This window comes from Orbicella faveolata, unplaced genomic scaffold, assembly GCF_042242905.1.
Source record: "Orbicella faveolata isolate gen_17 unplaced genomic scaffold, um_ofav_v1 contig_36, whole genome shotgun sequence".
Taxonomy (NCBI): Eukaryota; Metazoa; Cnidaria; class Anthozoa; order Scleractinia; family Merulinidae; genus Orbicella; species Orbicella faveolata.
In genome coordinates this window covers 16290298-16314321 of record NW_028301565.1, presented here as the reverse complement: position 1 = coordinate 16314321, position 24024 = coordinate 16290298, and the positions used below count along the sequence as shown (strand labels likewise).

Here is a 24024-nt window from a genome sequence, read left to right as displayed (position 1 = left end):
GTTTCGAATGAGCGCCCCGGACGCCAATTCGAGGATTTACGAGGATAACTGCGTATGATCAAGTGATTGAAAGAAATTCGTTTTGAGTAAAACAAAATCAATCCTCTTCGATTGTTCGTCAGATATGTAACTTAGGCTAATTCCATGTATCTCCAGGACTGAGTAAGAAAATACACATCTTTATTATATTTTCGGGGAAACAAGGGTGCCATCTTGCCTATCTTGGCGAGAAAAACAAAAGTATCAAGTTACAAACGATTACGTGAAAAGTAAAATTCTGACATTTACCACCTCTAAGTATTATTTAATTTAATATGAACGAAACTCAACGTAAAACACCGCAATAAAATTCGACGCCGTCTTGGCAAACGGTAGTTGTAAGTTATTTTTGGGCCTTGAAAGAAAATACAAAAACGAAACATAACATTATGTTTTATCAAGGTTTTGTCCGCTCATATTTTGCAAAGGGGAAAAGGCCTAGCTAACCACCAAGGGAGAGAAAGGCGAGGTTGAGGACTTGTGTGACTACTGTATCAGAGCCTTAAATTGCACTCTGCACTATCTAAAATTGTCTGGTTGGCGACTGGTCTGACAGTACTGTTCAGATGTGGCTTCACACAGCACGTTCTCATTTTAAAGAATTGAAACAGAACAGAAAAGTGAAACATACTACTGTAACCACTAAAAGGTGATGTACTTCATTTGCAACTGTCCATTGGTGCTTTCTTCAGTTGGCTTTTTTATTTATCAACAAAGGGAGCTAACCCGGGGTAGGGACTCCATATATAAAGGACGGGGGTGCTGGTCGTACCTTTTAGGGGTTAAAAAAGCAATTTTGGTACCTCTTAGTATTCAGCCTTAAAAGGTCCACGGCGGGAGCTTTTGAGATACCTTTTTGGGTATTAAGCCCCAAAAATATGACGGGACATAATATGTTGTTTTAGAATTGGTACTTCTTGAGGTGAAAGGAATTCCAAGCCACGCCTAAAAAATAGGATCTCGTTACCTCTTAGGGTTTCTTCTCAAAATTTCTGACGAGCACCTCTGTCCTTTTCATATGGGAGTTCCCCCCCTGGGAGCTAATGGTAATCATAATAATAACAGTAATAATTAACAGCTATATCGCGCAATTTACATAAAGTTAGAAAAAATAGTGTCTTTGTTTGGACGTTCGTCATCCTTTGTCTTTCTTTTTCTCACTGTTGTCAGCCTTCAGGCATTTACCGAACATTTAGCATTCAGTACTAATAACAGGTTCAAACAAGGGAGTGTACTTGATGTAAATTCTTGTAACTGAGGTACTGCCACTTTTTGTGAAGATACATGTAATACTAATAAAAGTATTGTGGTACATCCCCAGTCTAGTACCGTAAGCTGCATTCTCATTTCATTGGTGTCTTTACGACTGAAATGGAAGCGCTTCATGTTCATAAATTAATAAACATTACTATGTGCAGTGAGTAGTGCAAACGTTCGTTTGTTTGGTGGGAGGAATGTTACTGCCCACTCGTTGACTTTCCACATACTGTATGAAATAAAGTGGTTATTTGCAGATCTGTGGAGTAAAGATACAATTCCACTCAATATTGATGTATGAATCCCGGTACTACCAAGGCATAATCTTCAGCGAATTTTTAGGGGTTGGTCCCCACTACAGCCTTCCGGTATGCTGCAATAGCCTGTGCAGTAACAAGGGGTCAGTTTTTGCTGCATTCATAGGCTTGCTGATGACATCGAGACTCCTGATGGCAATTGGAGTGATCCCCCTGTGCCACACAGATAAAATGAATTAAACAACCTTTCGACCATATGAACAATGTTTACTGTGTAGAGCTAGAGGTTCCGATTCAGTAGCTTGTACAACCTTGATAATGATGAGGTGCAAAGGGCTCGATGACCTGTGGGGTGAGGGAAATAAAAAATATCGTCTCAACAGTCACTAACCACTCATATCTACTTGTACCCTGGGAATAAATCTCTTCTGGTCACAAAATTAGGATCACAATTCAAAGGTACATGTACCTCGTGAACCCTTTTACCTGGTAATGGTCTACAATGTTTACTATGTATCGTTTCAACTTGTCTGCATCGCCATTACAATTCTTCATTGCATAATAAATATGCGTCTTGGTGCACTTCACTGTCAAAACAACGGAATTCATTCTTAGAACGCTTTTTTAACTTTAACTAACAACGGTATAATGCATAAGATTTTCACCACAAAAGTTACTCAGGATCCATTGGATGATAATAAAATACAGACAGGCCACATCACAAGTAAACTTTATGTAAATAACTTTCTGCACAGGCATGTCTCCTCAAATGGAAAATTACCTTTGTCTGACAACTCTGCAAGCCAAGACCTCTCTGAGTCCCTAACAAGCCTACTGGCAACCTTTTTGATGGCCTTCTTGACACCCTTCCCAACATTAGTGAGTAAAGGAAAACAAGAACTACCATTAATTATCACAGAGACTAAAGCAGTACATAGCTACTAGCTTGATGCAGATTACAGGTTAATCCATACCAGTGAAATATAGTACTTTGGTTGGTGACCTACCATGCCAGCTGTCATATGAGTTTCTGATCCCTTTGGTTGCTAGCCACTGCCTCAATGCCGGCACATGCTCATGTGCAACTTCACTGACATGTTGACCTACAGGTGCTGCAAAGGACAGTACATAAGTGGGTGCCAAGAAAAACATTATAGGGCTTTGGGCTTCATAAAACACCCAGAACGTAAATGTGTGGAACAAGCTGTATTTGCATAAGATTTGCATAAGAAATCAGTGTGAGAATTCCTCCTTGCTATGGGTGAAAGGTGACAGGTTCAGAAAAATTGAGTCTCCCAATACCTTGGAGTCACACATTAATGTTAAGATAAATCCTGGGAAGAAATGTCAGTACTGTGTTCATTTTGGGCGAGCCAAAAATATTCTACTTCTAACAATGAAGTGCTTATAATTTTTGGGTATATATAGTGCACAGCCAAAACAACATTGCAACTTACCAAGAGCTGTTAGAGAATCTACCACTGCTTTAGTCATGGGTACTTCTCGTGATGTCTTCTTTATCCCAATTCAGGCAATAAATTACCCTCTTGTTTCTGAAAAAGAGATGGCAGAGAATTATCAACAATGCCACATACTAAGTTTCATTCAAGCAGAGATAGTTATAGTGCAAAGTCATCATCGGAGGGCATTATTCGCTTGTTTTTCGCTGTTTTTTTTGTCCAATTGCCGACTTGCAACGTTCTATAGTGAAGTTAAAAATCGTCGGTACCGCGTCTTTCTTGACTACAAGTTTACGAAGCTGAAAGAGAGTCCCAACAAACTCCTTACTACAAGATTTAGTTCGAAGCTGTCTTCGGTAAAGTGTTTTACACAAACGCACGAACACTTCGAGGGAATAAAGCATTCTCTTTTCATTTTTATAAGCCATTCTCCTTTAAGTTTTCGGTCCTGGGGGAACTTGAAAGTGCTAACCTTTGATTTTGAGTGGTTTTCCTTTGAAGTTCACTGAGAACTTGAAACCAAAGCAGTTTCAAATTTCCCGCATTTCTTGAGCTCACCAACAGTGACGTCACAAGTTTTATTTCCGACAATTGTTCGACAATTTTCCCGACCGCTCTACGATTATGAAGGATAAAAAACAATGATGTTAACTTTCCAATATTTCCGCAATGCTTCTTCCAATTCGTTTGAAATTTCAGAATATGTTTATTTTATACTTAATGAACACACTGAACCCAAATGGAAAAAGTGTCTTAATTTTGGTTCATTTGACCTTTAAAAGAACACTGAGTTAATTAAAGAGCGCTTTTCACTTCAGTGTCAAAAGTAATCCTCATTAGCTTTGGTTACATTAATACGCTTTGCGATTGGCTTAAAAATATCCTACCACTTTCTCATCCAGTCGGACTTGAAACCGAAAGTTAAACCACTCGCGACTTGCTCATACACGTTTTCCCGCGTCTTGCGTCAGCCACATGTATGTGATTCGAGTCTTGATTGGTTTACTGGATTGTCAGTATTCTCTCTGATTTGCCCGTGATTACTTTGGTTGTGGTCACTTATAAACACTCAATTGAAAACCGCTCTTATAATCAGTTAGATAAATAGTTATTCTGATTCGACCCTAGTCACCTTTTAGTGGACGTCTGAGGACGAGTCAGATCAGATTCCTCTAGCTTGTTAACAGGCTCCATGCGAGGTGTAAAAAATTCGGCGATTGAAGCAAGTCAACAAGCTCCGCTCGCCATAGTCTTTTTTGCCCTGTAACCCAATCGGGAGCTTGTTCAAAGGCTAACTTTCTTTTCGAGATTTTGACACTATTGTCTGCTTCTAAAGTCGGGGGAGAAAGTATCGGTTGATGGAAAATTCTGGCTGTCGAGACCGGACTGAGCTCGCTGGCAATGTTCTTCTCAAAGGTACTAATGGACTTCTGAAGTAGATTGCTCGCACTTATAGCGCTGTTCTTTGATAAGTAATTAAAAGCTTTACGGTATTGACCGCAAATACGAAACTTATTCCCCCGATTCTCTAACTGTAACTTACCAGGTTGTCTTAGTTATATGTTTAGAGATCCAGAGTATCCACTATAATCTTTAAGAACATGGTGTCGTCTCGTACGTAGGCGTGATTATTCAACTCTGACAGTGGGCAAAACAAGGGGCACCCGCTTGCAATGTTTGTCTCCCGCCTGGGCCTTTGGAAAGACGAGCTGGTTGGATCGGGTCTGAACGCATCGATCACATGCTCCACATTGTCTTGATCCAACAACATCATGGTGACCTTCTGTCTGAATGGCCAGCGGAGTAACGCGTCAAACTCGCCGCGCATGACGACAAAAAACAGCGACAAGTGTGTTCCTTTGCCCATGCCGTCCCCATTCAAATACAGACGGGCGCACATTTTGTACCCGTGGCGACTGGTGTAAAAACACGGGCTATAAATAGACGTCTGGTTTCCGCTGATGGCATCGTTTCTTCGGCGAGCGTAATCCGATATTTTCCAAAGCAGTGTCCCGTCGTACGTGGAAACTTGCTGCTGTCGGACATATTCCTCGATGTCTGAGAGAACAACGTTCCTGAGCGCTAAATTGTGCTCTGAAGATTCCATTCTTCTCTCAAGTCGCCTTATGCTATCCACTGCGCCATCCAGCTGGCGTTTAAGTGACGATACCTCTTGTCTCAGATCGTTGAGTTCACGCCCATTCTCGCTTATTAGGAACTCGATGTTATTATTCCCATTTTCGGCATTCGTGAGACGTCTAGAAATCTCGTCTGTGTTATAAGTGGGTTGTAGCGAGGAGAACGCCGGCGTCACTGCTGGAAGTGTGTCACCATGGCTTGCAACTCTTCTTTCCAACCTTACCAGTCTTTCAGAATTGTCCTGAAGCTTCTGTCTCAAATCTGCTGTCTCGCGTACAACTGCATCTATACTTGATATAGCACTGGAAATAGACCTCTCGGAATCCCTCATCCAATGATCGCTGATACCGCCACCACATGCACCACCAGAGGCAAGCTGACTTTTCACTTGTTCCTCCAGACGCAACACAAACGCCAACAACAGATTAAGGTGGAACATCGAAGACACTTCGTTGTGTTTCGTGGCCTCCGACAGCTTCATTTTCTGTCAAGTAAATAGTGTTAAAATGTAGTCTACATAAACTTTGATCACGATCCAGTGTTTACATGTAGGCGGTCCATTGTGACAAGCACAACTGGTCCTTTTTTCCCGACCTCTTTGTCTAAATGCTGTTAATGCTCTGATACGTCGGTGAATCGTGAACATTTCTTGAAAGAAATTAGCTCAGTTTTCATGCCTTTCAGTTTAGAATATTTTGATACAAACCTTGCTCTCACCGCAACCAATCGGTTGAAATGCGCAGCACCTCTCAACTGCTTCACAGTCACCATTGATGGGGCTAAGGTGATTTGCCATCTGTCAGTGGAACAGGAGGAATTAAGAAATAATTGGATTAGAAGTGAACGTTATCTTTATCAATGCTGGACTTGTTCATTGAAAAGTCCAAACCCAGGCAGACTTCTCAAGTGATAACACCGGGTTTTGTCCATCCCAGTAGTATTGCCTCTTGGGGACGAAATTGTGTTTTAGGATTGTCTCGGAGCATACGCGCTGCAAAACTGTAGAATTCTTTGAGAGTAAAGCGCTACCCATTTTGTTCGGTCTCATAAGAACAGCTAGAACAAGCAATACAAGTAGTATACGAATGCTAAATTAGGTATGATGCCTCGTTGCTGAAAATCAAAAAATCTAATCGGCTTTGTTTAATAAGGCTAAAATGGAACAATGGTTCCAGTCACAACTGATTGTGACGTGTTCTCCGTCATGAAGTAAAAAATTCTTCGCGTATCAGAAAAATAAGAATTTAAATATGGCTACCTCTCCACGTGGAATTCCTTCTTTGCCACACCCGCGACACGTCACGAGATACATTTTACAATCCTGTGCTTGGTGAGTCTGAAAAAAGATGGTAAAAAGGTACCAACGAGGGCCGTGTTCAATAAGGAATCTGTGTGTTTAGTATCTGAAATCCAGCACATTGGATTATAACAAATAGCTGTCAACATCAGTACTACAAAACGGGATCGAAGCCAGGGCTGATTAATTTTAAGGAGAAAAAAAGCCATCATTAGCTTGCGTCTGAGATCGTTACAGGGTGCAAGACAGGGGTATTTCTGGGGTTAGGGTTAACGGCAAGGGTATTGCTGAAGATGATCATGATTATCCCAAGAGCATATCAGTTCAGAGATCCACTACTTAGTGAGAGGATAAGGCTGTTTACTAGTAAAGAAGTCAAGTGTCTCGCCCAAGAACATAGCTTGTGCCACTTGATCAAGAATCCAGGGCGTTACTCATTAAACGACCGTGAGCGTCGCCTCTGCGTCTCCATAGTGACTGTATTTAGTATTAACTTCCTGATGGAAGTCATCCAACTAACCTTAAGTACAGCTGCTGTCAAGGATTCTTTGCATAAGGGACACAGCTGCGAGCGATAAGGACATTCATGTTCCACGTGTCGCTGAAGGTCCGATCTCTTAACTCGTTCGCGGCAGTTGTAGTTGGAACAATTCTGTCTTTCCGCAGGGCAGGAGAGACGGTGCTTCTATGTGGAAAGGAAAAGTAATATGAACTCCTTCACTTCGCTCTCCACTTTGCTTTATTTTGTCTCACTGAGTGAGTGGACCAGGTGAGTCTGTGAGAGCCCAATGTCGTCCCCAGAGCCCTTGTATACGAGCCTGATAACAACCCTATGAATACATTGTATACCAAGACCATACCAAAGCATTTTTGCTTGTTTTCAGATGTTATGCTTAAAGTCGTGACACTTTCTGTTTCTTACTCTTTGGTATCTTGTTGTGCTCAGTGAGGGCGACAAGACGTTATGGTTGTACAGGTGCTGCGGTAACTGTGATTATGGAAGGTCTAAATGCATAGTGCGCATTAATTGCTTTTAGAGTGCCGTTGATCATCTTATGATAAGTACTGTTATTTCAGCTAAAAAACGTTGTTTGACTTACATCAATGTATCTTACTTCCCCTCTCCATTCGCAGCCATCGCTTGAATTGGGACATGCGACTACCAGAGAAAGTACTTCGCGTTTCATAAAGTTATCAAGAAATAGCTATAATGTGACATGGATACGTTGTTAGTCATCTGTTGTAAATTAACCAAGGAGTTAAAAATGAATTATATTGAGCATTGTGCGCAAAGCTATGAAACCTCTTTGAAATGAAACAAATAATTTTGCCAAAAGAACTTTTAAAAGCTATTTACATATATACCTGGTCTGCTGGAACTGCAATCTTGTCAACAAAGCAGACAAAGCTTCCATCATCCCTGTGCAATGTAGAAGAAAAGACGAAAGTGTGTTTTTTTTTGTTCGGATGTAGAACTAGAAGCTGAAAACTGGGGTATTCAGAGAACGATGAGAGAGTTGGCCAACATGGCAGGAATGAAATGGAATTGCCATCACTATGCGACATATTATCATCATTACTTGCAAAATAGGGTCATGCGACATCATGGTATGCCATGCTGCATGTGGTGGAAACACCATAAAATTGTTTGGGAGCAATGTCGCAGAAGCGTAACGCGATACTACTTCTTGCAAGTAACAAGTTCCGCGAGGCCCAGCTGTAATTTTGTAATCTGGTAATAGCCTGCATTATTGCACTTGTGTTGCAGTGTGTGTTGGAAAATCGTCTTAATTTGAGTGAACCCTCCAAATCCTGCAACGTCTCGCTCAACCTTGCTGGTACGGCAATGTACAATTACGTGAGCTAAAGTTTAAAGGTTGCTTGACCAAATACATATTGGTATGTATCGACACGGTTTTTATCACTTTTTAACAAACATAGATACACAAACAGATCGCGTTGTTTCAAATAGACGTTTCGCATAGAGTGGTTAATAATAGCGGAGCTCCGGCGGCCCGAAGGGCCGCCAAGTGGAGCACCATAACTATAAGAACAGAACCACATGCATGCATAAAAATAGAAACCCGTGCAACTCATTTTTCATGGTCGACATGGCTAGCGGCACGGATCGCGGGCGCGTGCGCCCAAAGACGACGACGACGACGACGTCGTGCAACATGGTGGCCATACTCCAGCTAATACCAAGTCTTGGTTTACAGCGTACGTGTTTGATATTCGACATCCATGATATGGTCAACTGACACCTGTCAAAACAAGGTATCCACTGACCAGTATCACGTGACCATATCGCGGGCTCAGGTTTATAGCTCACCAAGTACTTGTTCTCGATTGGATCGCGGGCTCATGTAAGTTTAATTTGTTGTAATCAGGGCCGGGTTGTTCGGAAATTGGTTTAACGCTAATCCAAGATTAAAAGTTAACCGAAGTATAAATTTTTCTTTTATACAAGTGTTTTTCACTGCTTTAGGGTCGGGGCTCCTGTTGTAGTTTGAGATTATTCAAAATCAAAACAGGAGGCCAAAAGTATAAAAGGAAAACCCTTACCGCAAAGTTTCAAAACTCAATCAAAATTCTCGCTTATCCTGGGTTAGCTTAATTGGGTTTTGAACAAAGCGGCCCGGGAGTTCCGCTTTTAGGTTTGGCTAAATCTATACATTATCTGTATATGTATTGGCATATGGTGATTAACTGTTGCGCGCAATGCTGCAGAAGTAGACAGCGACGATCTACTTCCGCAGAACATAGTGTAATTTCAAAATAAGGCACAGTCATGATTCTGCAGTTACCTTTTTAGGTTCGTGATGCAGGAGTTGCAATAAACATGGCCGCAGCCTGTCTGCACAGGATCTTTTAGAATGTTACTGCACCAAGAACACAGATATCTTGGGTCAATTGTGCTGTTTATAGATACTGTGTGCCCTGCCATTGGGACAGTTGTCAGTCTTGTATCTGACTAATTAAAGCACTTGTTTCCCTGAAAACAGAATCGGACAGAGAGAATGAAAGTCAGTCAAAGTTGGGGTTGAACGCTGTTTGAGTAGTTGAATGTTGTGATGTCATCGTTGGCGGCCACCGCGGAGCAACGGCGCGCTGATTTTATTGAGTGAAGGATTTATATACAGCGTCGGGGAAGGGCGTTGATGTCTGTTGACTTGACCAATAATCCTTTAATAATTGATTCACCAATGGCTGGCGAAGTAATGTAAAAAAAGCAAAAGAACAACTCCTGTCCCTGTAAAAAGAAAGAAAGAAAAAAAAAAAAACAGCTCCTGCCAGGGCTGATGAAATGTTATTCTCGGAGTAAGGCAAGCAAAGCCAGGTAAACAAGTCACTAAATAGAGATGGGTGACTAAAACCAATCTGCAGGTACAGTGTCCATGGGACACTGATGTAATGCCATAAATTATTTGCGTTTTACAACTGAAGTTTGAAAAAGCTTTGCTATTCTTTTATAATGCGTTACTGTTCTCCCCTTCCCTACCCAATGCACTATTGAAACTCGAGAGATATGATGGATACAAAATTTCAGGAATAGCCATGTCCACAAACAGCGTAGAGATAGATATGGCTGATATAAGAGTACGGACCAGCATTTCAACTGAAACGAGCTCTGACTGTATATTCCTCAGTTTAGGCCACTGCTTATTTAGATATTTCCAAAGGGCCCTGATAATAGCAGGCAAGTCAAGAATTTAAAGACAGCAACAAAACTTTTAAGTTTGAAAGACATGTTTCGACAGAATCTACTGTCATCTTAAGGCGATTGATGAACAAGCTAAGGCGTTGAAAGTTGAATTTATAATAGGAAAATGCTAATTGTGATGAACTGCGACAACAAAATGACGCAAAGCGTGAAAGCAGTAATACAAAGTAAGGTAAAGCTGAGTTAAGAGGAAGTACGTTGAGGATTAATGTTAGTAACAAACGCAACGCAAAAAGCTCCGTCTCTAGAATCCTGTAATTTTTGCAATCAGTAATAATTGGGCTCTGTTAGTAAAGGTCTGACAAGTGAAGCGAGGATAGTTAAGTCAAGCTCGTTAGTTGAGCAATTTTCTATGCCTTCAAATACAATAAGAGAGTTTCTTGGTTTCATGAAGAAATTCATGTTTTGTCCGTTGCGTAGCAAGTAATGTCACATAGCTCTGTAGTAACACTGTAGTAAGTGACCGACACCTTCATATTTACTTCAAAACAACATTGCATTTGAAACTTGCTAGAGCATGCAGTTTGTCTATTTGAAACGAAATTGAAAATGAAACTGTGATCGTTGTATCTTTACTTGGAAAATTACAGCGGCCACTAAATTTTGTATTTCACTGATAAACATCGACTCGATTCTGCTGAATAGTTTTCAAAACAGTTTTAATCGTCTAATTCTAAGCGATAACATTAAATGAAAGCTATGCTAGTGATTTAGTTTAGGTCATAAGTGTTATTGAATTCGGTTTGCATGCCATGACAAGACTCTTCCTGTTCATAGCCTCATTTGTACATACTCAGTAGGTCGATTTATACTTCGTGGTGAATCTCGATACTAATCCCGCTCATCGTACATACCGCTCATACTGGGTGCGTAAGCATACAAAGGGGTCTTTATGCACTGCCGTATTTACCTGCAGGCGTTACATTAGTCTTCCTACACCACTGAACCAGTCTTTGTTCTCTGTAGGGCACGACCCTACTCACTGACTCCAAGAATTCAAGGACGCAGACAACAATGATAAATAATTTAAACCTTTCAAATTCAATCTTTTAATTTCTATCAGGTAAAGCTTTAGTATACATTGCTATATATGAAATAACTGCACGAAACAGATAACCAGTTGAGGTCGACAAACCGTTTATAACCGACGCAACTACATGTACAATCGCACAGCCTTTAGCACTACTTTGGAGTTGAGTACCATTCAAGACAATGACGCTAGCTCCTTATTAACAGACGAAATTTCGCTACAGATCTTTTCACTTAACAGCTTTCACTTTCATCATGAACGGTAAGATTCACTTACATTCCTCGGAAAAGGATTGGTAGCGTGGAACATAGCATGTCTGGTGGAACTCCTTTCGCCTCCGATGTGTTATTCCATACGCGCTTCACTGAACTTGATTGACATCTGTTGGATTATTTTACAACTCCGGAATATTAAATTGCCTTGTTACCCGAACGACGACGCGGAATCCCCAAAGGTTGAATACTGTTTACCTTTCAAACTGAAAGTACTTATCGGAGTCAAGAAATACAATCGTAGCACTGTGGATTGGAATATGACCATCGCGTTGTCTCGTTGTCTTTCAGTTACAAATTTTGTTGAATATTTTGTTGAATACATATTTTGTTGAATTGCAACACTAGGGTTTAAATTTAAGATTACAGGCTTAATACAATGACGGTCAATATCAGTATAAAAAAGATCGAAATTTTAATATGCAGTGGGCTTATGACAGTCATAGTAAGCTAACTAAGGCAATTAGCGTTATTCTCTCGGTTCTCGTAAAACCCAGAGCGTGGAATATACTAAACAGACATAGTCTATTTAAAGACCCTCAAAACATTGGTACATGTGGTGAGTCGAAACTTTTTAAAGAATTGGTAAGAACATTTGCCAAAAGTCCTTGTGGATAGCTGTCATAGTCTCTTGAAGCTGTTCATGGGTGAGTGAGTAATACATGCAGTGCATGGCCCAGACTACATTATATAATATCATTTTCTTATCTCAGCGTTCCAGAGCTAAAGAGCTATCACGAGAATTCGATCTACATCTTGGGAAGAGTCTTGTGTATGCTAACATAACTTAACTTTAAGCAAGCATTACACAAAACTGCCTGAAACAAGACGTTCAGAGAAACTAGAGTTAAAGTGCGCTCGTTAGTCACGTGAACGGGTTGTACACATGCATACGCAGGTTATGAAACGAATAATGTTTTCTTTCCGTAATAGCAGTGATGACTTTGTACAGTGATGACCGGCGACTTTATAAGTCATCACTGCTATATGGCAACCTGAAAATGTGACTATTGTGCATTTCTCAAAACAACTGTACGACATCATCGTATCATTTTTAGCCATTGTTTTCTATTTTCGGTGTGCAGCCAATCATCGAGCATCATTTTCACAAGAATTTGACCTCAAATGACACTAAACGAATTCGGAGATGTTGTTTGAATACTCGAAGTGAATATATCATATCAGTCGCGTATTCCATGTTTCTCAGTTCATGTATGTTTCTTACGTCAAGTACTACACAGATGTTAACCAAGCTAGCGGAAAAGTAATTTATGAATATCGCCATCGTCGAAAAGGACGTTTTCCCTTTGTTGATCTGAATTTCTGGGCTGAGACTCACCGGACCGAAAAGAATTTTCGATGTTTACAGAACTGTATGTAAAACGCTGCGCTCAGCCAAATGCGATTACTGAGGTCATACATCAGTACTAAACGACTGCGCGGTGAACTGAGACGAAAGAAAAACAACGTTCAATTGAGAAAACGTAGAAAACCTTTACCCATTACTCAGGAATTGATTTGTTACCACCGGAAATTGCAGCAAATTTATAAGTGCACTGTGCACGTTATTTTGTGGATGTTTACGATCGCCGAAAATTGTTTTTAGAATTAAAGACAAGTGCATCAGTCTTAAGGTCGTAGCCGATTATACACAGTCTAATAAGTGATTTGCTATACATTTCATTTTACAGTGTTAAGCCAGAAAACGAACTCTTACCCACTGTGCTACATTAACTCTAGCATTAATTAACTCTGCATACTCTAAATCTGTAGCTTGATTTTAAAATAATTACGTGTGCAAATTTTTAAGTTTTACTAGAGGCGATCACGTTGCACGGTTTTCTTAATGCATACATTGTATTGTTACCATCCATAAGGAACAAGCAAAACTAAAACGAACTAAGACATAATGAAACATGGCACAAAAAAAGTTAGTTTAAAGCAATTCACAGCTTACGTCGGTGTTTGTTTCTCAGTTCGTCGCTAACTATAATAAATATATTTATGTCAATGTTCTGGAAGTGCGTTCCGTTAATTTATTGACGTATCGTCACATCCCAGATGACCGCCTTTATGGGTATTGTACTTTCTCTTAAACCAGCATCAAGTCATCATCATCATCAGTCTCTGTGCACTGAACTGGCATTCTCTCTGGAAAAAGAAATCATAACCTATGTGTTAACAAAATACGTTTTCATTGAAACTAAGAAAAATAGCTTAGGGTTCTCAAGTAAGAAGAGTTGTTTTATATGGCGTTACATGACTTGATCTAGATCATTTTTTTTTTATGTAATTCAAGAATCCCGTGGTCTTAAATGTGATAAACACCGCGTAATTGGGTGATGGCATTTGAAAGGCGGTTTTTACACGGCTAGGAAATAAGGGTACTTGTCTCGTCTTCTGGTGCTCACACACTTAGAAGAGAAAGTAATAAGAAAACCTATAGCTGATCAGTACAAACCATCAGTTACTCACCCTCGTGACAATAATTTTCAACAGGTCTTCTCTTTTCCTCGTCATCCCTCGTGGCACGCAAGTGAAACCACCAGAAAAATGAAAAACACCACTTCACCATTCTAGACATGCATCGATGCATTTTTCCAATTTTCCGAAAAGGCTTCTCTGGAAGTGCACAGTTTCGCCAACTAAATCGTCTTTTTAATCGGTGTGAACACTTCAAATTGCGCTCTTGTCTTCACCAAATTGGATGTGATGATAGAGTAATAAGACGGTCACTCTCAAGACCACAAGAGCGCAAGCTTTGGGCAGGTTGGCTAGCGAGCTGCTTTATTCATACAGCCCTTGACCCAATTGAATATAACGAGGGTGACACTTTCATTAATAGCAACCCGATGTATGATATCATTACCCAATGGCAGCCAATCATCGAGCATCATTTTCATTCAGCAATTGACCACAAATGCGAGACTTGTGACAATGAATTAATTCGGAGATATTGTTATTTACTTAACTGAATATCGTGTCAGTCGGTGGTATTGCGCGTTTCTGCTTGTCTGATCACCGGGGTCTGATCTCAAGGGAACCCTCAAGTACTACACGGACGTTAAACAAGCGTAAAAGAACTTACAGTATATTATGGATATCGCCAGTCTATAGATAAAGTTTTTCCTTTATTTGAACTGCCTTTCTGGGCTGAGACTCTCTCAAGCGAACATGATTGGCGAGGTGTAACAGAAAGTTATGCAAAACAGTCGAACACGACATCAGTGCTATTACTAGTCGATCGGGCAGTGAGCTGAGACCAAAGAAAACGGTCCGTAAAAATTCCCGTTACACAAAGGAATTGATTTTTCACCAACGGAAATTGCAGCAAATTTATAAGTGTACTGTGTAATTTTGTGGATGTTTATGATCGCCGAAACGTTATATTAGAATTAAAGACTTGTGCATCAGTCTTAAGGTCGTAGCCGATCATGCACAGTCTCATGTGATTTTCTATTCATTTTATTTTACGTACAGTCTTTACAACGTTAGAACACGAACTATTACCCGCTCTGCTGCTATTATTTGATTGTACTGACTCACTGGAGCAACGTATATTCAGCTTACTCTAAATCTGTAAGTTGATTTTAAAATCTGAAACTTGATTTTAAAATCTGTAACTTGATTTTAAAATGATTGCGTTTGCAGCATTGCTAACATGAAATTTCTTTCAGTCCCAGATCATTTTGCGCAATTTTGCGTTTAGATATTGTTATAGTTGTTGACTTGTGCATCAGTCTAAAGGTCGTAGGGGATCATGCACACTGGTTTCAGAAGTGGTTTTCTATTCATTTCATAAAACTCTTACCCGCTGAGCTTTTGTTATCAGTTTGAACTGACGCACTGACACAACGCTCATTCTACCTGCTCCAAATCGGTAACTTGACTTTGAAATGAGTACGTGCGCAAATTTTTAAGGTTTACTAGTGGCGACAGCCTCACCAAACGTACAGCAATTGAACATGAAATTTCTTTCAGTCCCAGATCGTGTTGCGCAATTTTGCGCTTAGATGTTGTTAGATTTGTTACCATCCATAAGGAAAACAAGATAAAACACAAAACTTCCACGAACAAAGAAATTAAATATGGGATACAAAGAAAATCTGTAACTTGGGTGCACCCAATAATGATCAAGGAACTATTTGATTCGAATATCGTGACAACCCGGCATAACTTGCTCTGCAGGGATGTCAGTAGTAACATGTCAGTTGTAAATAATTCATTTTTGTACATTAAAAATATAATAAATTCTAAATCAGAGAAAGAAACTGGCGCTGATTAAAACCTGTCATTAATTTCAGGTGCATAATCTTGGATTTGGAAAAATTTAGATAGTGGAATTAACTTTTGCGATTATTTGCGAGGTAAATTATTCCAGTGTACACTTATTACAGAACTAGACCTACTATTTCTTTGTTGTATTTCCTCGATTGCAGTTGAGCTGGTGTTTGTAGATAACTCTCTCTTGGTTTCAGGGTTATTCAAATTGCACACTTGCAACTCCCTTTCATAAAAGAAACGATGTAACGTTGAAGAGTGATTTCGTCGACTTTTATATTTTTTTCAGTTTTGCAAAGTCGACGAATTTGCTCATGATTAATTCTCTGCAATGATTGCACCATCACCCGAGACATACTAAGCTATTTTAAAATGACTTACAATTTATCTATCTATGGCGTGCGAATAATTTTGTCAAATATACAGCTGCTGCTGTAATGTAACAACTTGGTAAATTATATGAACGTATAAGTTTAAGTAGCATGCTTGGAACTAGCTAGATGTAGCTAATCACATTGACCGCTACAACATTCAACATTTGACTTTTTTAACATTTAACATAATAGTTTGTCCGATCCCCCAATGTCGTCAGATCGGACATTTTGACACGACAGATCTTTCAATTCCAAAGTTCTAAGTCTTAGGGGAATGTTTGTCGGGTGGAAAGTGATATGAAACCCCTGTTTACTGTGCATAATCTCTTTTTACTGCGCGAAGCAAGAGGGTTAATTTTTCCCTTTTAGTTGCCTCCTCAACCTTTGCATTACAGGGTTGCTTTGCCGGCTTTCATCCAAAAATTCCGGAAATTTCAAAAGGAGAGGTGCTACTTCAAAACTTTTCTGGGCAAGTATCTACGAGAACACGGTTATGTCGAATGTCCGAAATGCGAACCATTCAACAAATATTCCGGAAACAAAATCGACAAATCGAATAGAACAAAAATTTCCGGGAAAAAATGTTTAAAGTTTGGGTATACTATGGCAAGCCGTTTGTAGCAAAATTCAATCCTTGCAATATATGTTTAATCCCTTAAATAATGGTTTTATTTAAACATATAAAAAGGCATTCAATCCAATGGCAAATAAAATTTTTGGTTCAATTCAATCTCTTAATTATCATGATTCAATCCAATACCTGGAATATTGATTCAATCCAATACCTAAAATATTGATTCAATCCAATACCTGGAATATTGATTCAATCCAATACCTCGAATATTGATGCAATCCAATACCTGGAATATTGATTCAATCCAATACCTCAAATATTGATTCAATCCAATACCTCAAATATTGATGCAATCTTCCTGGGCCGAGCGCGGCCAACAAGAACGAGAGTAACTGAGCACTAGAGGGCACTGAAAACATGGCGGGCGAAGGAGAACTAGAGTTAGAAGTTGAGTTTCCTAAGTTTCTTGCAGACATCTTGGATAAAACGGAAATAATTTTTGAGAATTTGACTCAGAAGTTGCAGAAGTGCACGCCGACGTTCTTGATCAAACCATTAGTCTGCTTAGGTAAATGAGGCAGTGCTACAACCGAGACATAAGGGACACGGAAAATTTAGATTCCATTACTGCCGCTTTTGTAGATGTAAGTTAACTAATTTTTATGTCACAAACATATTTGTTTATTAAAAGCTGTGTGTGCTAGCTTTTTCTGGCAAATAACATAAACTGTGGGAAATTTTGCTACCACATTGGTCTTTGGTATTGTGCATATTTCTGCTGTCCAATCATTACTGGCGCACTAAACTTTGAACTGTAAACAAAATTTTTGCTGTGCCGTGTGCACAGTCAAACACGTTTCTCACAAAAACTGTTTGTGTAAACCTGGCTTTAAGTTATTTTTGAAATAAGAACCTTTACATTTTACAAGACAGCAATCATTGAACATGGGGATGTGTTTTACGTTTTTCAATGTTGTTGCCTCATGTTTTGCATTATTTAACCCACATGTGGTACTTCTTTCCTAAAAACGATGTTTTCCTTGATATTCTATGATAAACATGGCACCAATCTGTTGTGAATATTATCGGGTACCCAGGGCTCAAGGCTAACACTACTGCCAACTAGCCACACATTTCAGTTTTGAATAGTAGATTTTTGCACTTTCACTAGCCATTGTGACAATCATGATGGAATGGAGTACTGGTCTACTGGATGAAAACAAAATTGAGAATTATCCTGACAAAGTAAAACTGATTGAAGAGAATAGAAACTAATGAAAACAGGGAAACTATGAGTGGATTTCATGGAAATAATTGCCTTAATAAGCATATGATAAATATTTAACTATTAAAGGGAGATAAAAGAAAATGGCAACACTGATAAAAGTACATCAAAGATTGAACATAAGCATATTCAAGAAAAGCAGGATTCGTGTTTGTGGGAGTGAAATTTTCTTAGTGATTATTATTAACATTTTAGGTGCAACAAGAAATGTCCAAGATTGACCACCACTCTTGTAAAAAAGTCAGTGAAGCTGTGTATGAAAAAGGCTGGCTGGTGCAAAGTTAGTTTTGGCTAGTGACATGAGTCCCGTTAGTAGCCATTACGCCAGTGCACCAAGAAGTTAGTCTTGTGTCCTGGGTACTTTTGAAAATAAGATAACAAATTAACCTTGCAACATTTTAACATCTGTTTTGATAAGCACCTGAAAAATCTACAAGGCAGAGTAGTGCACATGGCAGTTATCAAATGCCCTGATTTCTCTTCAGTTTAGTTGTGTTGCTAGAAGTTAGGCATTCTGTAATTCAAGCAGTTTCTGAGTTTTGTATATCAATGAAAAGGAAGATGAGAAAATAATTTACTTGACACAGGGTGAGGTTTTCTGTTGTGAATTGAGTTGCAAAAATACTTTAAGGGCCATAATCTCCTTTACCCAGCCCACACACATGTAGTATCATGCAATTGTCAGTTGCCCAAGTTTAACTGTCACTAGTTCTAGAGCCTCTTGGAAGATGTCTACTTCCATTTGACTTGATTATCTTAAGGGATCTAGCCTTTCCAATGCAAATGACTGCACTGAATCAAGTTGTCCCAGGTCAATTTCTTCAACTACAACATTGTTATCACTGTCCAATGGAGTTGGACCATCCGGATCATCACCATAGTATTCAAAATCATATGACTTTCCATTTGAAAGGGGGTTTTCAGGCTGCATCATATGATTAAGCCACATTTGGTATGGCAACCAGTTTTTTTTTTTCTCTTCTTACATTTTGGTGGTTGAAAGCTTCAGTGAACTGGCAAAGAGCAAGGTTTATCCTTGGTTGAAAAATAAATGTAAGGTGGAAAGATGCACTGAATTATCAGTGTCCAGGATGCCTGACAATTCCATACTGCAAAAAGTGTAAAAGTACAAGTGGGAAGCACAACGGAAACATCCCTCCATAATCTTTCAATTCGTTGGTTGTGTTCATGGCCCTGCAGTGAAGCTGCCCCTCTCCTCTCTTCTAACCTGCTCCATTGTATATCACACACCAACGTTTTCAACACCATGATCTACTCGTACTCGAAGGCCAAAATTCTCCGTCTCTCTTAACGGCACCCAGAAACAATTCAAGAACTGTTTCTGCTTTATTGTTGGCACTACATTTCAAAAACGTTATTCTCCGAGAAAATCCGTCTATACAGCCGTGAATTAGTATTTTCCATCGGATCAGAGAGTGATGTCCATCCAGATGCCAAAGCGAATTTACGCACCCCATCTCAAGACAGTATTTTGGGGATCAAATTTTGCTAACCTTTCTCTTATTCTTCTCCGTTGAACCCGTAACCCAATGGTGTTGTAATCGGTTGACGGTAACAATCGTAAAATAACGAAACAAACAACGAAGTAACTTAAACGGTTCCAAGTTGTACGTTTATTCTCCTCGCGATGACGGTATGCGAATATATGCTTACAACACGATCTCGATAATACGACAGAACAAAACAAAAGGCTCAAAATACAAAATCTCGTATTACATGTCAATTGTTAACTCTGGTAACACAACATGTCACGGTCATGCAACTATTAGTCTCTTAACAAATGGACTTAAAGAAACCTGCAATGAAATTATATCCATACTCTTGAATGATTTCGGTTCCTTATCAGGTAAGCTGTCGAAACCCCTCATATCTTCTAAGCCATATTCTGTCAATCTTCTGTGAATTGTCCATCTCCACACTCCAATCATCTTTGTTATCGTTGTCCAGATGAATCCTAGTCCTCAAAGTTCCTCGAGCACCTCAACAGGAATTTTAAGAAATGGTCTTCCATGATTTCGTCCTTTTTCGCTTTCTATCGTAATGGAATCCGCAGTAGAACTTCGGCGTGCGCTTCTGCAACTTCTGAGTCAAAATTCTCAAAAATTATTTCCGTTTTATCCAAGATGTCTGCAAGAAACTTAGGAAACTCAGCTTCTAACTCTAGTTCTCCTTCGCCCGCCATGTTTTCAGTGCTCTCTAGTGCTCAGTTACTCTCGTTCTTGTTGGCCGCGCTCGGCCCAGGAAGATTGCATCAATATTGAATCAATATTTGAGGTATTGGATTGAATCAATATTCCAGGTATTGGATTACATCAATATTCGAGGTATTGGATTGAATCAATATTCCAGGTATTGGATTGAATCAATATTTTAGGTATTGGATTGAATCAATATTCCAGGTGTTGGATTGAATCATGATAATTAAAGGATTGAATTTTGCTACAAACGGCTTGCCATAGTATACCTTGTGAGGTTGTCCTCTTCTTCGGATAGAATTTCCGGAAAAATGTTCCATTCCGGTGCAGTTGATGGGAAAACTTTGTTCTATTCGCCACTGGAAATTTTCGAATATTACACGCGGAAGTCTTCGTCGAATGGAAAGTATCTCGGACTTTCGAAACCGAAGCATCTTCATGTACCAATGGAGGGTATCAAGTTGTTACCAGCCGGTACTCCCCCGTCGGCTTTCACAAACAACGATGCTCTTTGTTATGACGTAAAATTGATATTGCTAAATGCTCCACATGTTATTGAAAAGAAGACAGTGTATGCAAATGTACTTCTGTCTGTTATTTGTTAACAATACATCGCCAGAACATAAACATGACTGATTAAAAAGGCTGAAAATTCAGTCCTTTGCCTTTAAAGCGCTGTGTTTACGTCTTTCTATTCAGTAGGTTTGTTTGATATTGTGCCACAAGTAATAATATCAGTCAAATACGCATCGATAATGCAAAATGTGCGTGATCAAGCAAAAAAACACTTGCCAATACAACGCACAAGCAGCTTGAGGCTTCATGTTCACTGTTTTGTTCTTGCACATTCTGCATTCAATTAATATCTTCCCTTGAGTATTTGGTTTACCTTTGGTGTCTGTGTGTTAGTAGCACGTTATTGTAAAACGCAAAATTTATACATTTCAATATCTTCTTTAAAAGCAAGATGTTGAAAAAATAGCTGATGAAAATTAGAATACATCGGGACGCAATATTCCGCCTAAAAGCGGAAGTTTAAAACTACGACTTCCTATCAAGCAACCGAATGACTTTCGTCGGAGTTTACCAATTCGGTTATAGACGTTATATCACTTAGTAAACGATTGCAAACCTCTGTTTTTTCTTAAAGTGACTTAAGCCGTAATATCTATCCCATGAAGAAAATTCACTTCGTTTTTCTTATGCAGTGGCTCTAGTGAGGAAAACGTGATAGGAACGAGTCAGTGTTGTCTTTCCTCACGATACTCCTCCGCTATGTTTATCCTTATGCTTACGTCGTAACTGATGTACTCACTGGGTTATGTTCATGTATATAACACCAGAAAGCCACGAGAGATTTCTGATAACACTCATTATGTTGTATACCAGTAGGCGCTTGCCCGTGGAAGCAAGCATTTGCTCCTGGCATATTTATCATGGGGAAGTTTGTGGGGTGCCATAGTTCCATGACTCTGCAACGGATTGTTACGAAACTTCGCAAATTTCATAAATTCGACAATGATAAATTGATCTGTTGAGGTTATTTTGTTTTGCTTTTGTTCATTTGGGTGTAGTACTACTAGTAGTGCCGGGTAGGCTCAAGACAATTATATTCCTTACTTTACCTCTAACTGCACGGATCGGCCTTGGTCTTGCGACGTTCTGGTATAAAGACATTTCGACTCCAACATTTTTACCACATTCTGTAGATAACCTGAACAAAGAGCCACGGTTCGACAAAAAACACCGAGCACATCGAGGAAATGCGTTTTCAGTTCTCTGATATAGCCAAGAACTCGTTGATTCCTGTTTGTTTCTGATCCGGTGATTCGGGGAATCCCCGAGTCTCATGCAAAGTTAATTTTTTCGGAACCAAATGACAGTGACAGTTGACCAAGTTCGTCCCAGTGTAATTCGGGCATCTCGTTTGTATTACATACGTCCACCTCTGCTGGAAGCGGATGTAGTCAATACATTCTTAAAACTCCCTGAACTGGTGATCATAACAAGTCCTACATGTAGCGATCGCTAGTTACATCGGTCTTGCATTGGCTTTCCGAGAAAGAGAAATGATTCGGCCGACAAGATTAGTGCGAGTACGGTAATTGAACGAGAAATCAGTTACTCTGTACGGAACTTGTTATCGCAAAAATTTTAAAGAAAGCAAAGGAATGCATTCAACGGGCACTTGTGCTCAATCTTACCTTACTTGCTTCATTATTTGAAGCATCGTTTTTAATGCGTCAAAAACTTAAACTATTCACAAAAATATTACTATCTAATTTATAAAACTACTGTATTTATGTTTTGTGCGGCTATTTTCGTATCAATTCAGGCGCATTTATTTCTAGATTTATTAAAGTCAAAAATATATTAGGGTTTTTATTGTTGGCTTCTTACCTTGAAAGTCGAAAATTATGCAAGATTGGTCAGGAAGTTTCTTGTTGATTTGGGACCAGCCGGTTTGAACAGGTTACAGAACAAGGACAGAGCATCAGTTCTAGAACTAGACTACGGATATTAGAGAGAGAAAGCATTTCTGTAGAGCAATAAATAACGGTTGTTTGAAGAGGTGGGGGAATACTTTATTGTGTAACGCTGTAGCTCTGCAACTATGCTGAGAGGTCCTGAAACAATATCAGCAACGCTATTTAACCATGATGTAAGTGTGAGTCGACCCCACTGACAGCTACTGACGTAACTTGGCGATTACTGAAGGTGAGCGTTCAACATACCGTCACACTAAAAGCAATCTTAGCTACACAGGCCATGCTGTTGAGATGTTAAAACTCAGCCCTTGTTTACGATGGTCATAAACGATGTCACTGATGTGACACATCTTTGATATGTTTGACTAATTTACGGCAGCATGTAGCTTCCGGTTTTAACACACAATATGCAAATTACGTTAGTGTCACGGTAGATTTGACCTCCATTTTGTTTATCTTTATTATTCTACTACATCGGATGTAACGAGCGAAGGTGGAAAACATATCTATTTTAGGATCTCAGTGTACTGGATACATAAAGATGCAATTATGAAATGATTCCCGAATTCCAGCCTGCTGTTCATAACGGTTTGACATATGCGGGCATTTGAAGAGTCTGGGAAGACCTCGATCAAGTTTTGGCGGACAGCATTACCGCGCCAGATATGATAATGCCAACGTTAAGTCTGATTTATTCAAAAGATTGAAATAGACGAAAACCCAACAGCTGTGGTTATGCTTACTGAATCCTTGCGGCTCTATGGTGTAGGGCAAACTGATTTTGAGATAGGTCCCTTAATAGTAAATAAGTAAATTTCACAGTGTCGCCGCTTCGAGTTTCGATTCGAGTTGAAGTATAAAACAGTATTGACCGTGGTGTAAAATCATTTACAAGTTGCTATCATAAAAGTGGCCATCATGCCCTTCGGGCAATCTTTAGGTTCTTCTAGTTAGAGAAAGATTTCAAAAGATTGATCTACTGTCCTGCGTCAATAGCTGATCACTGCAATCGATAGTGATCACAACTGCCGTGCATACTATACATTGTATAACATGATTTTAAAATCAGGTTAGCTGAGGATGATGTAGTTCACTGTTTGATGAATTATTCAGATTTGTTCAGTATATCCATAAACTAAGGTCCTTACCTTAGAAATCCGTTATTGCTTTGTGTCTGGGTCTTTGTCGGTATATTCGGCTTCCGTAAGAGTATTTCACTTTGAATTTTGAATTTCACTTTGAATTTTGCGCGGTTTTTCATGGATCACTGCAGCCAATAGGAGTACGGATATCTTAACAGCCGTTAAAAAACGGTGGCGCCCAGCCGGCA

At 39.5% G+C, this 24024-nt stretch overlaps 1 protein-coding gene and 1 long non-coding RNA gene across 5 annotated transcripts; both read right to left on the bottom strand.

The window, feature by feature from the left end:
• Window positions 1-158: 158 nt before the first annotated feature.
• Window positions 159-3624, bottom strand: LOC110040411 (uncharacterized). 3 transcript variants are annotated; one of them, XR_016202474.1, is made up of 5 exons: window positions 3486-3624; window positions 3011-3106; window positions 2561-2665; window positions 2040-2140; window positions 159-1898 (listed from the first exon to the last, which is right to left on the bottom strand). It is a non-coding gene; the product is annotated as an uncharacterized LOC110040411 (long non-coding RNA). The 3 variants fall into 3 exon arrangements; XR_016202475.1 differs by having other exon boundaries at window positions 159-1555; XR_016202476.1 differs by lacking the exon at window positions 3486-3624 and adding an exon at window positions 2335-2419 and having other exon boundaries at window positions 3011-3045.
• LOC110040281 (TNF receptor-associated factor 2-like) lies at window positions 3486-22262 on the bottom strand. 2 transcript variants are annotated; one of them, XR_016202473.1, is made up of 9 exons: window positions 21831-22235; window positions 9257-9419; window positions 7815-7869; window positions 7550-7654; window positions 6970-7134; window positions 6411-6488; window positions 5859-5948; window positions 4146-5636; window positions 3486-3629 (listed from the first exon to the last, which is right to left on the bottom strand). XR_016202473.1 is itself a non-coding variant. In XM_089275045.1 (9 exons), the coding sequence occupies exons 1-8, from the start codon at window positions 22054-22056 to the stop codon at window positions 4578-4580; spliced, it is 1941 nt and encodes a 646-aa protein (XP_089131171.1). In that variant the 5' UTR covers window positions 22057-22262; the 3' UTR covers window positions 3486-3629; window positions 4557-4577. The 2 variants fall into 2 exon arrangements, 1 of the variants encoding a protein (XP_089131171.1); XM_089275045.1 differs by having other exon boundaries at window positions 4557-5636; window positions 21831-22262.
• Between the last annotated feature and the right edge of the window lie 1762 nt (window positions 22263-24024).

What these genes read in the sequence shown, in the direction of transcription:
- LOC110040281 (XM_089275045.1), bottom strand. Translation starts at nt 22,056, where the DNA reads ATGAGACTCGGGGATTCCCCGAATCACCGGATCAGAAACAAACAGGAA. An exon ending in GGGAAGTAAGATACATTGAT is followed by an intron (nt 7,135 to 7,549) that starts GTAAGTCAAACA and finishes CTTTCCACATAG; the next exon opens with AAGCACCGTCTCTCCTGCCC. An exon ending in AAGGAATTCCACGTGGAGAG is followed by an intron (nt 5,949 to 6,410) that starts GTAGCCATATTT and finishes TTCCACTGACAG; the next exon opens with ATGGCAAATCACCTTAGCCC.